Source organism: Coenobita brevimanus, chromosome 98 (assembly GCF_032717465.1).
Source record: "Coenobita brevimanus isolate Jiangsu-jjx chromosome 98, ASM3271746v2, whole genome shotgun sequence".
Lineage (NCBI taxonomy): Eukaryota > Metazoa > Arthropoda > Malacostraca > Decapoda > Coenobitidae > Coenobita > Coenobita brevimanus.
The window spans coordinates 34,867,888-34,882,257 of NC_137051.1; the positions used below are offsets into that span (position 1 = coordinate 34,867,888).

The window sequence follows — 14,370 nt, forward strand, 5'->3', positions numbered from 1 at the left end:
ATTAGCTCATCATTCAAGCACTCGGAATCCTGGCGCTATCTGGTACGTCAAAAACTTTCATCACATTCTGTAGCTTCAAGTGAATGAATCCTATCGAGTCAATCCAAACACTGTCACATTAAAAAGGGGCGACAAATCCCTGATCATGCATTTCTTCTCACAACATTCATTCAGCCAGCTCGACCTCTTGTCAGTCCCCTAGCCTCGCCAACTTTCATACCTCTCTTCCTCACACACTCATCCACCATATCCCTCCACCTTCTCCTTGGCCTACCTCACCTCCCCTCTCCTTCAAATTCACTCATATATATTTTTTTCACCACTCCATTGTTATCCATTCTCTTCACATGACCACATCATCTCAGCACTCTCTCTTCAATTCTGGTGTCCTTCTCCACTATCTGTCTCACTGTAAATATATGATCCATACATCCTCTGCCACTACTAAAGCCACCCTGTTCATCACTCACTAAGATTTCTGATGTCTCTCTTACTTTCCCTATAATAATTCTTCCATGTACCTTCCCTACAATACTCAATAAACTTATGCCATGATAATTTTCACACTCACTTCGCCCGCCTTTATTTTTGTACGGGAGTACAATCACAGCCTTTTTTCCACTCTGCTGGAATAATAATAATAATAATAATAATAATAATAATAATAATAATAATAATAATAATGATGATGATGATGATAAAGCAGAAGGAAAAGTAGGAGGAGGACATTAGAAAATAATAAGTGATAAAGAAGAAGAAAAGAAGATGAGACAGATTAATCCTTTATCCTTCCATCCTGTATTGTTCTTTATAATGCATACCAATGAATTTTGTTGTTCTGCTTATAAGCAAGTTCATGTACAGGCATATATAAAATTGTGTGGCATAATTACAGCACCAGGCCATACAAAAATGTATAAAGGTATTCAAATTCAGAGACATAAGAACTGGGAATACCTGCAGTCCCGAAAGCATCATGAATCCAGTGTGGAGGTGGTTGTGTGCCGGAGGTCTGTGCTGGGCAAGGTCAGTGGTGGTAAGGATGAGGGGCGAAACCACAACCTGAAGCTGTGTCTCATAGTAGCGCTTGTTCATCTCAAAGATTAACCGATCCAGAGAAACTGTTGGGCACGGTGGGTCATGCTCTGTGCAGTCCTGATGGGGAAAGTATTGGAAAATTTTCATCATCGTCATCAATACTTGCTCCCTTATGGGGGCCCTCCAACATGGGATGGCCATTAGAGAATTGCCTCCAGGCTACTTCATCCTTATATACTCCTTAATACTTACTGAAGCACTCCTCTTCCTTTTCCTTGTCTTCCCCCAATATGAGGTCTGTTCAGAAAGTATCCAACCTTAGGCTCTAAAGAATTAAATAGCTAACCTGTTGAGCTAGGACACTAATCTCTTTCAATGTACCCCCGCCTTCTGACTTGACACCTGTAGCCCAGCATTCTTTCCACTGCCTGAAACATTTTTCAAAGTAGGCTCCCAGTATCTCCTGCAAGTGCTTCATCACATTTGTTATGATCTCTTCTCACCTCTTAAATAAGGAACCCTTCAGTGGAGTTTTGAGCTTGGGGAATAAGCAAAAGTTAACAGAGCCACATCTGGTGAGTAGGGAGCCTGCCAGACCTGCAGGATTTTTTTTTTTTTTTATGCGAGGAAGAAGGAACCAAAGGCCATGAGCCCGCAGTAACAGTTCCCTCCAAGAGAAAAACAAAATACAATAGAGAGCCAAATTCAAGATCCGATCATTTTCAGATGCCTGGACACATTGCGTTTGAAAGACTGGAGATCATAGGCAGCAGGAAATACAGACAGAGGGAGACAGTTCCAGAGCTGACCTGTTGCATAAATGAAAGACTGGGAGTAACGGTTAACTCTTGCATTAGAGAGTTGGACAGAAAAGGGATGAAAGTTTGCTGCCAGACGGGTACTACGCGCCTGTCGTAGAGGTGGAGGAATGCAAGCAGACAGTTCAGAGGAGCAGTGACCATTAAAGTAGCGACAGAAAAGAGATAAAGATGCAACAGTGCGGCGAAGAGACAGAGGTTGAAGGGAGTCAGTAAGAGGAGGAGAGTTAATGAGACGAAAAGCCTTTGACTCCACCCTATTGAGAAGAGCTGTAAGTGGGGGGCCTCCCCACACACGAGAGTTTTACTCCACACAGGGGCGGATAAAACCCCTGTATAGAGTCAACAATTGTGCAGGGGTAAAGAAAGAGCGGAGTCGGCTTAGCACACCCAATCTCTTGGAAGCAGATTTTACAAGAGATGTAATATGATCTTTCCAAGATAAGTCCCGAGTAAATGAAACCCCAAGCATGTTCAAGGATGATGCAGGATTAAGCTGAATATTATTAAACATTAGTGGGTATACCTGTGGAAGATTTTGTCGGGTTCATAGGTGTAAGAACTGAGTCTTAGATGCATTAAAGACAACCATATTATTTTTACCCCACTCAGAGATACGAGCCAAGTCAGACATTAGGTGTGCCATAGCCTCATCCCTTGCCAGTTGAAGTAACTGCTGAGATGGGCGTTGCGGGAACCGAATGGAGAGGTGAAGGGTGGAGTCATCAGCGTATGAGTGGATAGGGTTAGATGTACAGCTTAGATCATCATTGATGAATAAAAGGAAGAGAGTTGGTGATAGGACAGAGCCTTGAGGAACACCACTGTTGATAGATTTAGGAGAAGAACGATGGCCGTCTACAACAGCGGCTATAGAACGACCAGAAAGGAAGCTAGCGATGAAGGCACAGATAGAAGGAAAGAAACCGTAGGAGGGCAGTTTGGAAATTAAAAATCTATGCCAGACTCGATCGAAAGCCTTTGAGATGTCAAGTGCAATGGCAAAGCTTTCACCAAAGTCCCGAAAGGAGGATGACCAGGAGTCTGAAAGGTAGGTGAGAAGATCGCCAGTGAAGCGTCCCTGATGGAACCCATACTGACGATCGGAAAGAAGGTTGTGATAGGAAAAATGCCTTAAAATTTTTCTATTAAGAATTGACTCGAAAACTTTTGAAATACAGGACGTTAAAGCAATTGGACGATAATTGGAGGGTTGGGAGTGGTCACCCTTCTTTGGGACTGGCTGAATGAGAGCAAACTTCCAGCAAGAAGGAAAGGTACAAGTTGACAGACAAAGGCGAAAGAGTTTGCCTAGGCAGGGTGTAAGCACAGAAGCACAGTTCTTGAGAACAACAGGAGGGACCCCATCAGGCCCATATGCCTTGTTAGTACTGAGGCCAGTGATGGCAGAAAATACATCAACTGAAGAAATTTTAATGTCAGCCATGAGGAAGTCAGAGGGGGGAAGTGATGGAGGAACAGCACCGGAATCGTCTAAGGTGGAACTGGAGGAGAAAGTCTGTGCGAAGAGATCTGCTTTATCAGTAGAAGAAATAGCTACAGAACCATCAGAGTAGAAAAGAGGAGGGAAGGATGACGAGGTAAAGTTGTCAGAAAGATTTTTGGCAGGGTGCCAGAAGGAGCGGGAAGAATTCGAGTTGGAGAGTTGAGAACATTTAGTATGGATGAAATTATTTTTAGTAGAGCAAAGAACAGACTTAGCACGATTCCGGGCAGAAACGTAAAGATAATGTGATTCAAGGGTGGTTTGGTTCTGGTACCTTTTGTAGGCCTTCTCCTTGTTGCGGACAGCATTAGAACAAGCGTGATTAAACCAAGGCTTTCTTGCGTTAGTCAAAGGATATGAGAAAAGAATGTATGCTTCCATGCCCGAGAGAATAACCTCCGTAATGCGCAAGGCACACTCAGATGGCTCACGGCCATGGAAGCAATAATCATTCCAGGGAAAATCAAAGAAGTACTGCCTGAGGGCCTCCCAGTCCCAGGATGTTGTGCTTGGCCAAAAATTCCTGAATCAGTTGAGAAGAATGGGTAGGGGTGCTGTCATGGTGCAGCTTCCATCTTGCCGCTTTTCAAAGGTCTGGTCTCCTCTGATGAACTGCATCATGAAGACGAAAGATAACATCAAAGTGGTAATGTTTGTTGACAGTCTGACCTTCTGGTGCGTATTCGTAATGCACAACATCATGGTAGTCGAAAAAACTGTGTATATGCACGTGCATTTCACCATACTGCAGACCTGTCAGTGTTGTTTTGGCTGAGGCAACTCTGCATGCTTCCACTGGGACAACTGTGCTTTGGTTTCTGGGTTGTACCCGTACACCTGTCTCATCTCCAGTGATACTGTCTTCTGAAAATGTGGATCATGATTTGTACACTCCAACACGTCTTGAGCGACGTTCATCTAAGAGAAGAGATCATGACGAATGCAACAAAGCACCTGCATGAGATACTGAAAGCTGGCTTTGAAAAATGTTTCGGGCAGTGAAAAGAACGCTGGACTATGTGTGCCATGTCAGAAGGGGCCTACTTTGAGGGGCATTAGTGTCCTAGCTCAACAAGTTAGCGATTTACTTTTTTAGAACCTAAGGTCGGACACAGTAACCCCTCGATTATCCGACGTAATACAGTAATAACCCGATTTACGATACCCCTAGACGCAATACCCCAGCTCAACGATGGAGGCAGAAATACCACTATACCCCGCCTAACAATGGCCAAACCCCGGTTTAATGATTTTTTTTTTTTTTCCCACCAATTTTGATGATATTTTAGACTTACATAGTTTTCAGATTTAGATTAATGTGTTTTAGCCACAGGTGAGGTGAACATTGTCATTTGGGAGTACAGTTTACTAAGTTTGCTTTTTCCAGATATACATTTGATGATATTCAGGTTTTGTTTGTTGGTTTTAGTGAGTTATTTACAGGTTTTAGGCTTAGGTTAGCTTCTTTTACAGCTGTCAGACCATTCAGACTGGCTGTAAACTGTTTTGGGGCTCATCTGGGTAGGTTTTGGACTTGTTTAGGGGGGAAATCCAAGGCTGAAAAATGCATCCCATTACTTTACATGTTAGAACTACCCCAATATAGAATACCCTGCTTAAAGATGGGTTTTTACCAAACCAATTGCATCGTTAAACCGGGGAATACCTGTACAGCCATCGGTTTGTCTGGATACGGATGATATCCGGATACGGAGCAATAACCTACCTACCTACATCCTACCAGCCTCCTAACTGCAGCAGTGTTCTTCAGTATTTAAGTTATTTAGACATCAAAATACACATGGGAATATCCAACATAATGCTAGACACTAAGAAAATAATGCATAACAACAACAATCCACAAATACATGAAGAAAACAAAGGTTGCAAAAGGAATTTTAATAAAGTACTCCTAGTGTAATGTTACAGTCAATGAAGGGAGACTGGAATTGGTGAGAGAGTTCTAATACCTGGGTAGTGATCGAAAAGAGAGGAAAATGAGCAAAAGAAGTGGAAAGAAGAGAGACACAAAGAAGGAAAGTGGCTCATGCTATGAAAGCCTTGATAAGAAACAGAGGCTTGACTATTGCAGCTGCAACTTTAACATTATGAATGTGACACTATGGTATGGCATGAAAATTAGAAGTCAAGAGTGAGAGCAGTGGCCTGTGGTAGGTGGGGACGCTCACCATCCACTCACTTGATGTAGTGCTGCTTTCAGGTGTCTGCCCTTTCCTCTCCTTCCTGCTTTCCTTCCTTCCTCTTCTGTCTTTCCTTACTCCATGCTTTCCTGGTCCTTCTGCCTATTGGTGACTTTACACTCCCTCTTTTGTCTGTTTTTCCTTCATTCTTTCCCGTTCCTTCTGCCTGTGGGTGACTCTACACTGAGTGACAAGCCGAATGGCTTCCGTACACCAGGAAACCATTTACTAAGCTGGGTGGTAACCATATAACCAAATTATGGTACCTGGTGGTTTAGTGGGTAATTGTGGCACTCCAATTGGATTGAGCCAGTAGAGGATTTATATCCAAGGGGTGGCTGGAGTCACAGCTCATGTAATGCCACTCAGGGATGAGTGAGGCTGGTCACTCTTATCTTAAATGTCAGGACCAACTTGCCTAGCCCCGGGCTCCTACACCCTTAATGGGGCAACGTAGGATTGGATGATGATGATGATGAAAGCAGTGGAGATGGGATTGCTGAGGAATGTATGTGGAGTACAGAGAGTGGAAAGGACACGAAGTAATGTGATTCATTAAAGATGTGGAATGAGGAAGTCTGTGGACACCAGAATCAAAGACAGTGTACTGAGATGGTATGGTTATGTGGGGAGAATGCATAACAATCAAGTGGTGAAAAATGTATATTTGAGCAAATCTGAAGGAAGGAAGAGGTGAGGTAGGCCAAAGAGAAGGTGGAGGGATATGGTGGGATGAGTGTGTGAGGAAGAGAGGTATGGAAGTGGGTGAGGCTAGAGACTAATATATAGAGATTGGGTTGGCTGGATGATTGTTGTGAGAAGTGCATGATCAAGGATTTGGCACCCCTATCTAACAAGACAGCGTCTGGACTGACAATAGCCGATACGTTTATGTGATGCTACAGAATGTGGTGGATGTTTTGAGGGTATCAGATACAGCCAGGATTCAGGGGGCTTGAATGATGAGTGAATGGATATGTGGCCCATTGGACTGGGCAAACTTGGGCTGTCTGGACGTTGCTACTCCTCACCCTGCCCTAGGGTGGGAAAGGAGGTCCGCATGATGATGATGATGATGATGATGATGATGATGACGATGACGACGATGATGACAACGACTAAGTTTTCGGGAAAAACCTCTGCAGGCCCACATTTACACAAAAATTTCATCCCACTTGTGCCTCCAGCAGGACAGAGAGAGAGAGAGAGAGAGAGAGAGAGAGAGAGAGAGAGAGAGAGAGAGAGAGTGTGTTTTAATGTGTTAATGTCTTATGTCAGCTGCACACAGGCCAAAACTGACTGTCTCAGCTAATGTAAACATTGTTTACTCACTGCTATGGGGATATAAGTTGTATTTCTCTCCTTTTATTTAACTTTCTTTCTTTTTACTGCCTTCTTTTATAACCACCAGATGCAACTGGAAAACAAGAAAGAAAAGAAAGAAGAATGGAGAAAAGAGGAAACGGGGGTAGACGAGAAAGGAGAGAGAGAGAGAGAGAGAGAGATTATGTTGAGGTCTGTCACTGTAAGCTTTTATAACGAAAAATATATTTCTACGTAAACAAGACCGGTTTGCATGGTACTCCTAGTTTAACAAATGAGTGTGTAAATTGGTTACTGAATGAACACATACTGGGTAAGCATGGTGGACCTACTGTATGTGTGTGTGTTTCAGGTGTAACAAACCTTTATGTTTCAGATGTAACAAACCTTTATTCTTGCCTGAAACTGTTTAACATAGCATTATAGGTATTAGTTGGTCGTGGTCAAACACCGAACCCTTTTTCTCACAGGTTACTACCAGTACTCTGTAAATGCGTGTAACATCTGGACGCCCCTGTACAGTCTAATGACATTTTATCATGCTTATCACAGGATTTAGGGTTGTTTTTCTATGTTTGAACACCAATATAGTACAGGTACAGGGTTTTAAAGGGGGTTAGACTCCCCTGGGGGGTTGGGGAGGGTGTATCACTATCTGTCAGTAGGTCAACTACCAGCACCCCATTGGCAGCTTTATTTTGGATACGAGAATCTTTACTTTGTGGTAGGTGGGGGTGCTCACCATCCACTCACTCGATGTAGTGCTGCTCTCGGGTATCTGCCCTTTCCTCTCCATCCTTCTTTCCTTCCATTCTCTTCTGTCTTTCTTTCCTTGTCCTTCTGCCTACGGGTGACTTTACACTCCCTCTTCTGTCTTTCTTTCCTTCCTTCTTTCCACTTCCTTCAGCCTGTGGGTGACTCTACACTGAGTGACAAGCCAAATGGTTTCCTGTGCACCAGGAAACCATTTACTACGCTAGGTGGTAACCAAATAACCAAATTTTGGCGCCTGGTGGTTTAGTGGGTAATTATTGCACTCCAATCGGATTGAGCCGGTGAAGGTTTATATCCAAGGGGTGGTTGGGGTTGATTGCTCATGTAATGCCACTCAGGGATGAGTGAGGCTGGTCACTCTCATCTTCAATGTCAGGACCAACTGCCTAGCCCCGGGCTCCTACGCTCCTCATGGAGCAATGTAGGATTGGATGATGGATGGATGGATGGATGAATCTTTATCATATTCTTTTCTTTTTCATTCAACAGTTTTACATCTATTGCATATCATCCTTTCTTTCATTCCAAAATACTCAAAATACTGTTGAACTACTGTCATATATACTCGTATATGCTGAATGTGAGGATCATCTAGTAAACTGACCTTGACTAGATGACCCACAACATTCTGTATGTCAATATTGACAGTGACAGCAAACTGGCGGTATTTGCGACAGTCAAATTCTGGCTTTTTTTCCTCAGCAAGACTGTTGGATTTGGACTCCTCCGGCTGGCTGGTCTCGGTGGTGGTGCTTTCCTTCTTTAACAATGATTGGTTTATGTCTGTGAACTTCTGATCTTCACCAAAAATATTTTCCTGTAAAGAAAAACAATAATATCATTCCATGTACATGACAGGGTAAGTTACTTACTTTAATTCTTGATCATTACCATCTAACAAAATGCAGAAGTCACTCAAACTGTACCTTGAAATGGTAATTATATGAGATAGGAATGAGTCTCCTTTACTGTCTACTTTAACTAGGCATAAAACTGCCATCTCTCTATCCTGAGTATGCAAATAGAGATGCTAATAATGAGGGAGGACGTAAAACCATGATGCTATCTTATATTTCCACTAAGCTATGGAAAATGAGCTGAAAAAAAAGGAAATCTCTGCTTAGTAAATGTGAATGACTATAATTAATGCAACATATCCAATTTGACTACACTTGACTATTACCTAAGGTGAAAGGAGATCTCTGCCACGTTAAAAAACACTACAGGAGGTCATACTGTAGACGGAAGGCTACCACTGAACCTAGGAGGTTAGAGTGAAGTGTGGCTACATGTTTAAAAACTGGCCACACAATCATCAGTTTTAGGCAGGAAACTCAGTCACAAGCTAATATGGAGGAGTTAAAGTGCAAGTACTGACTCACATGGTATTACAAATCATATTAAAATCTGAGATTTCTTTTTTCCCAACAGTTTCCAGCAACTGCGGGGAAGCAATTACAGTAGCTAGTTTGGGCAACTACTTTTGCTGCTAGTCCATAAAACAAAGCTGTACCCTGGCCAATCTGAATATGAGGATTTGTTATGACGAAGTATGGAATCATTTAAAGTAACTGAATAATGGGAAAAAAAAAAGGTAAACAATCCATAAGTATAAAACAGTGACTAAATCAATTCTTGAGCTTTACTTCCCGACAAAAGCACAATGGAATCCATCAATACCAGTGATAAAGTAAATGAACATGTGCAAATGCAAGGTATGGAAGCTATGAGACAAAGGAACTTAAGAAATAGAGTTGGTTGCACGAATTATGTACTCATCATCATCATCATCATCATCATCCGGACCTCCTTTCCCACCCTAGGGCAGGATGAGGAGTAACAATGTCCAGACAGCCCAAATATGCCCAATTCAATGGGCCAAGCTTCCATTCACTCATCATTCAAGCCCCCGGAATCCTGGCTCTATCGGATATGCCAAAAACATTCACCATGCTCTGTTGCTTCATGTAAACGTATCCGACTGAGTCAATCTGGATGCTGCCACTTTAAAAAGGGGTACCAAATCCCTGATCATGCATTTCTCACAATATGCATCCAGCCAGCTCAATCTCTTATCAGTTCCCTAGCCTCACCAACTTCCAATTATGTACAGAGTAACAAATGATAAGGGTTTGGCACTTTTTTATTTTTTTATTTTTTTTACTTCAACAGCTAAAACTTACTGCACTCTATATGGTACATAATATGAAGTGCATTTATAAAGAAAAATACAAAACTGATAAGATGTGGTACATAATATGAGGTGCATTTATACAGAATAATATAAAACTGGTAACTGCAGATGTTGGGACTGTGAGACACATTCAGAATCCTGTGGGGTTTGGAAAGTAAGTGAATGAGTGTCTGGCCCATTTCACTGTTCATGCTCCTGATAGCATGCCCTCTACTGTGCGTTCTCCTTTCTCTGATTTCTGAACACTGCCTCACCCCATCCTTATACAGGAAAAAAGTCAGGATGATGATGATGATTTATATAATAACAATGTATAGGCCCCCCACTTTATTTTGTAATTTCTTCTGAAGCTATAAGGCCAGTTACCACTCAGACACTAACCTGCTTGATAGGAATGTGCCATGGAGCTTTGCTTGCTTTGTGTCCAGATATTAAATGGCACAGAACTTCAGTGATCTCCATATTCCAGGTGGCACTGTAGGCTTAAGAGCCCTTTTGCTCAGTGATTTATTTTGCCTATTACACCTCGACATTCTTTTTCAATTACAGCAAAAGTACTCTAATCCGGCCACCTATAATCTGAAAATCCCAATACAGTAACCCCTCCAATATCCGGATCAATAGAGCCATCGGTAGGTTCGGTTATTGGTTTCGTCCGGATATTGGGCCCCAGCTTATGGATTTGTACTTATGGACCCTAACTCAGAGAAACACCTATACAACTCCCTCTGGACATGCATAACACCTATTTAACACCCAAATCACACCAATAAGGCACATAAATGACTGAAATAAATGCAAAAGAAACATAAAATGAGGGTTTAGAAGTATGTTCATACATTAATAAACATTCTGGTACTTATGGACCCTAACCTAGCCTAACTCTGAAAAACACATTCCTACTGCACATGCATGAGGTAAGTATAGTATGGAAAAAAGTACAGTATGAAACATTCTGGTAAGTATAGTATGGAAAAAAGTACAATATGAAACATTCTGGCTACTTACAGCAAGTCCCTGGCCACCTCGATGAATAACCGCCTCCTCTCGGACTCTGACAGTAAGAACGATTTCCTGAAGCACTTGCAATACACTCTTCCTGAAGTCTTGCACTGAACTTAGTCAATAACACACAGAAGTCCATTCTCTTCACAGTGTTCACTCTAGTCCAAATAATGTTCCATTTAAATTTAGTGTTGCACATTAACTTTTCCCAATCTTTTCAAAATTTCTGAAGCCAAAACAAAGAAGTTTAGTTACGTTAAATTTTGTTTCCACTGAGTCTTTTCTCTCATTTCAAAAACCTTAACACAACACACCGTTTTTTTCACTGCACAACACTCAAAATTCCCGTGTGGTCTAGTGGAGAAGTTCTTGCTGTTTATTCACTGTCAGAGTCCGAGAGTATCACTGGCAGGTGACCAAGGGGTGCATCACTGGGTCATGGTGATGGCGTACCGACTACAGAAGACTCTGAGGAAAGCCGCAAACTCACATCGAGCGGTGACTCCACTGTAGCTGATGTGCTGGGCTGTGGCTCGGAGCATGAGGGCCTGTCTTGGGGAGGCAACGGAGTGGAGCCAGGGCTTGGCACAGCGGGGGTCACAGGCCTGAAAAAACTGTCAATCGTTGACTGACGCAAGGACCGACGATTCTGGCGATTGATGATGCGCTGCCGGAAAGCACGCACTTCCTCCACGAGTCCCAAGGGCCCCATCTCCCTGTCGCAGTCCGGGTGTTCCAGGTAGTCTAGGACGAACTCTAGATGTTCCCGGAGTGCGCTCAGCTTGGGGATGGCTGGAGTAGTGTCCTGCTGAGAGGAGTCCGCATCATCATCGCCTTCGTCGTCGGAATCTTCAAGTTCGGGACTGACACCAGCAACCGAAGACGCGATCTCGATATCAGACAACGTCTGATACCCATGATCGCCCTCGTCGTCATCCAACCACTCACGAACATCGTCCACATCAACATTGTCGCCGTGCGTACGTAGCCGTGCATGGAAGTCATCCACGTCAAACCCTAGAAAATCGTACTCCACATCTGTTCCGAGAAGCAGATGAGACCAACCATTTTCAAGAGTTTTCACAGGGCCTTCCTTCCATGCACTAGCCCAGTTGTACAGCACAGACTTGATGTTGTAGCGGCGAAGGTTTTCCAAAGTCCGCTTGCCTCGAGTGTCACGTCCTTCCCTGCGCTCGTCCTCGTCCTCGAGAACAACCATCACCTCGTCCAGGAACTTCCGACGGTACAGGCGCTTTGTTGCCACGATCACTCCTTGGTCCATGGGTTGAATGAAAGCAGTCGTATTAGGTGGCAGAAACATGCACCTAATACGGCCATTCTCAGCAACCAAATCCTTGTCGCACGGGTGGGCAGGTGCATTGTCGAGAAGAAGGAGAGCCTTTACCTGGTCGCGAGGGATTCCCAGTGTCTTCGTCTGGTACTGGATGACCTCCTTGACGAAGTGACGGTGAAACCAGTCTTTGAAAATCACAGCTGTGAACCATGCTTTCAAAGAATGGTACCATACGACAGGAAGGACATCCATCACCCCACGAAGGCACCGAGGCTGCTTTGCACGGCCAACAACAACGGGCTTAAGCCGGTGCATGCCGTTAGCACTGGCACAACACAAAGCAGATATCCGTTCCTTAGAAAGCTTGCGGCCAGGTACACGCTTCTCCGTCTCATCGGCTAGAGTGTTCGTTGGCACCGAGCGATAGAATAGGCCAGTTTCGTCTGCGTTATAGACTTGACCGAGAGTGAGGCCCTCCCTGTTGATCAAGCCTTTCACTTTGTGCCGAAACTCGTCAACTCCATCCTCGTTAGCATCCAATGCTTTGCCATGTGCTTTACGGTTAGTAAGGCCATGTCGCAACTTGAACGCGAAGAGCCAACCCTCGGATGCCTTGAAGTCTAGGGCGTCGTGAAGCCTTGCAAACTTCTCAGCAGCAGCCTTCAGCTCCGTTCCACGTAACATCACACCAGCTGCACGTTGCTGTCGGTACCAAATCAACGTGGATCGGTCGATTTCTGCAAACTTGGGGGTAAACATAACCTTCCTTTCCACGTTGCGTTTGCTTCTCAACGAGAAGTCAGCCGTGTACTGCATGAGTTTGTCTCGGGAACGTTTGATATCGAACAAAGTCGACCGGGCCAGGTTAAACTCGCGGAGAATGCGTGAAGAAGACCAACCCGCATCAACTTTCTCCAATATCTCCCTCTTCTTTTCCAGAGTCAACACCACTCTCTTCCTTTTCTCAGGTGGCGGGGCCATCATCACACACACTAAGAGGAGGGCAGAGAGCAGCAGGAGGCCTTGCAGCAAGTACGGCACCACCACAAAAGCGAGCACATGGGCAGCCATTGCGAAGAGCGTAGGTCCAGTCGCGGTGAGAGACAGGCGGGAAGTGGGGAGGATGCAGCGGCGCTCTATCGGACGTCGGAGGAATGACGAACCAAAACAATGCTCTCACGCGGCGCGCGCGGCAAGTTCAAATTACGGACGGCAAAAAATCGATTTTTTTTTTTTTTTTTGGGGGGGGTTTTCAGACCATTTTGGGAATGTTTGATCCCAGGACGATAAGGTTCGGTTAGTGGGGATGTTCGGTTATTGGGCGTCCGGATATTAGAGTGATTACTGTACTCTGAATTTGTCAAGGTGAAGTTTTCCCATTTTTACTGGTCCTTTTTCTAATTTTTCTGGGCTTTATCTAAGGATTTATCTGGCTTGGACTTGCTCTTAGCCTTGGATGTACCTGCCTGCAACTATTCATCAACACTTCTATGCATTTCCAGTGAGTAAAACGATAACCCATATCATTTTAAGTGTTTATTTAATGATCATGAACACTCACGATCATTAATTCCTGCTCAGGGGTGCCCCCTTCCTATCCCTATATACCCAGGGAAGACGGGAGGGGGGGACAGAACGAGCTCCACCCGCCTCTACCCCAGCTCCCAACCCTCCGCCATACCAATACCCCTCCCAACCCCAGACTTGTCATTCTTAACTGGCAGTTACATCTCAAGCTAACCTCATACTTTACACTCATAGTCACACTAATACACAAACAAAACACTAGGGTATGTAAAAGGTACATAATACAACTATGAACAGGTTGCAGCAAGATATTAATGCATTATAACGGTGACGGTAAAATGAAAACATTAACAATGGCCATCCCAAGCCTCATGTGTTGGGTGCTTGCATGCATGTGTACCTGTGCCTGCTTATTTGGGTGAGTCTATGTCTGTGTTTTTCAGTGTGTGTGTGTGTGTGTGCGCGCGCGCACACGCGCACCCAACACAAGACGCCTGAGGTGGCCGCTGTTAACGTTTCTGTTTTAATGTCAACGTCATAATGCATTAATTTCTTGCTGCAGCGTGTTGACAGATAATATCCTAGTGTTCAGTGTTTGTATTAGGAGTGGGACCAAGATGTTCAGCATGATATAAGCTTGAGATGTAACTGCCAGTTAAGAATGACACATGGTGGGGGGTTGGTTAGAG

The 14,370-nt window shown here is 44.0% G+C and overlaps 1 protein-coding gene across 1 annotated transcript in view; it reads right to left on the reverse strand.

Annotated features, from left to right (window-relative positions):
• The window catches only part of tweek (transmembrane protein KIAA1109 homolog tweek), an 839,779-nt gene that overhangs the window by 756,625 nt on the left and 68,784 nt on the right, over nt 1-14,370 (reverse strand). Inside the window, 2 exon segments of the mRNA XM_080283669.1 lie at nt 958-1,155; nt 8,266-8,478. Coding sequence (XP_080139795.1) covers nt 958-1,155; nt 8,266-8,478 — 411 coding nt within the window.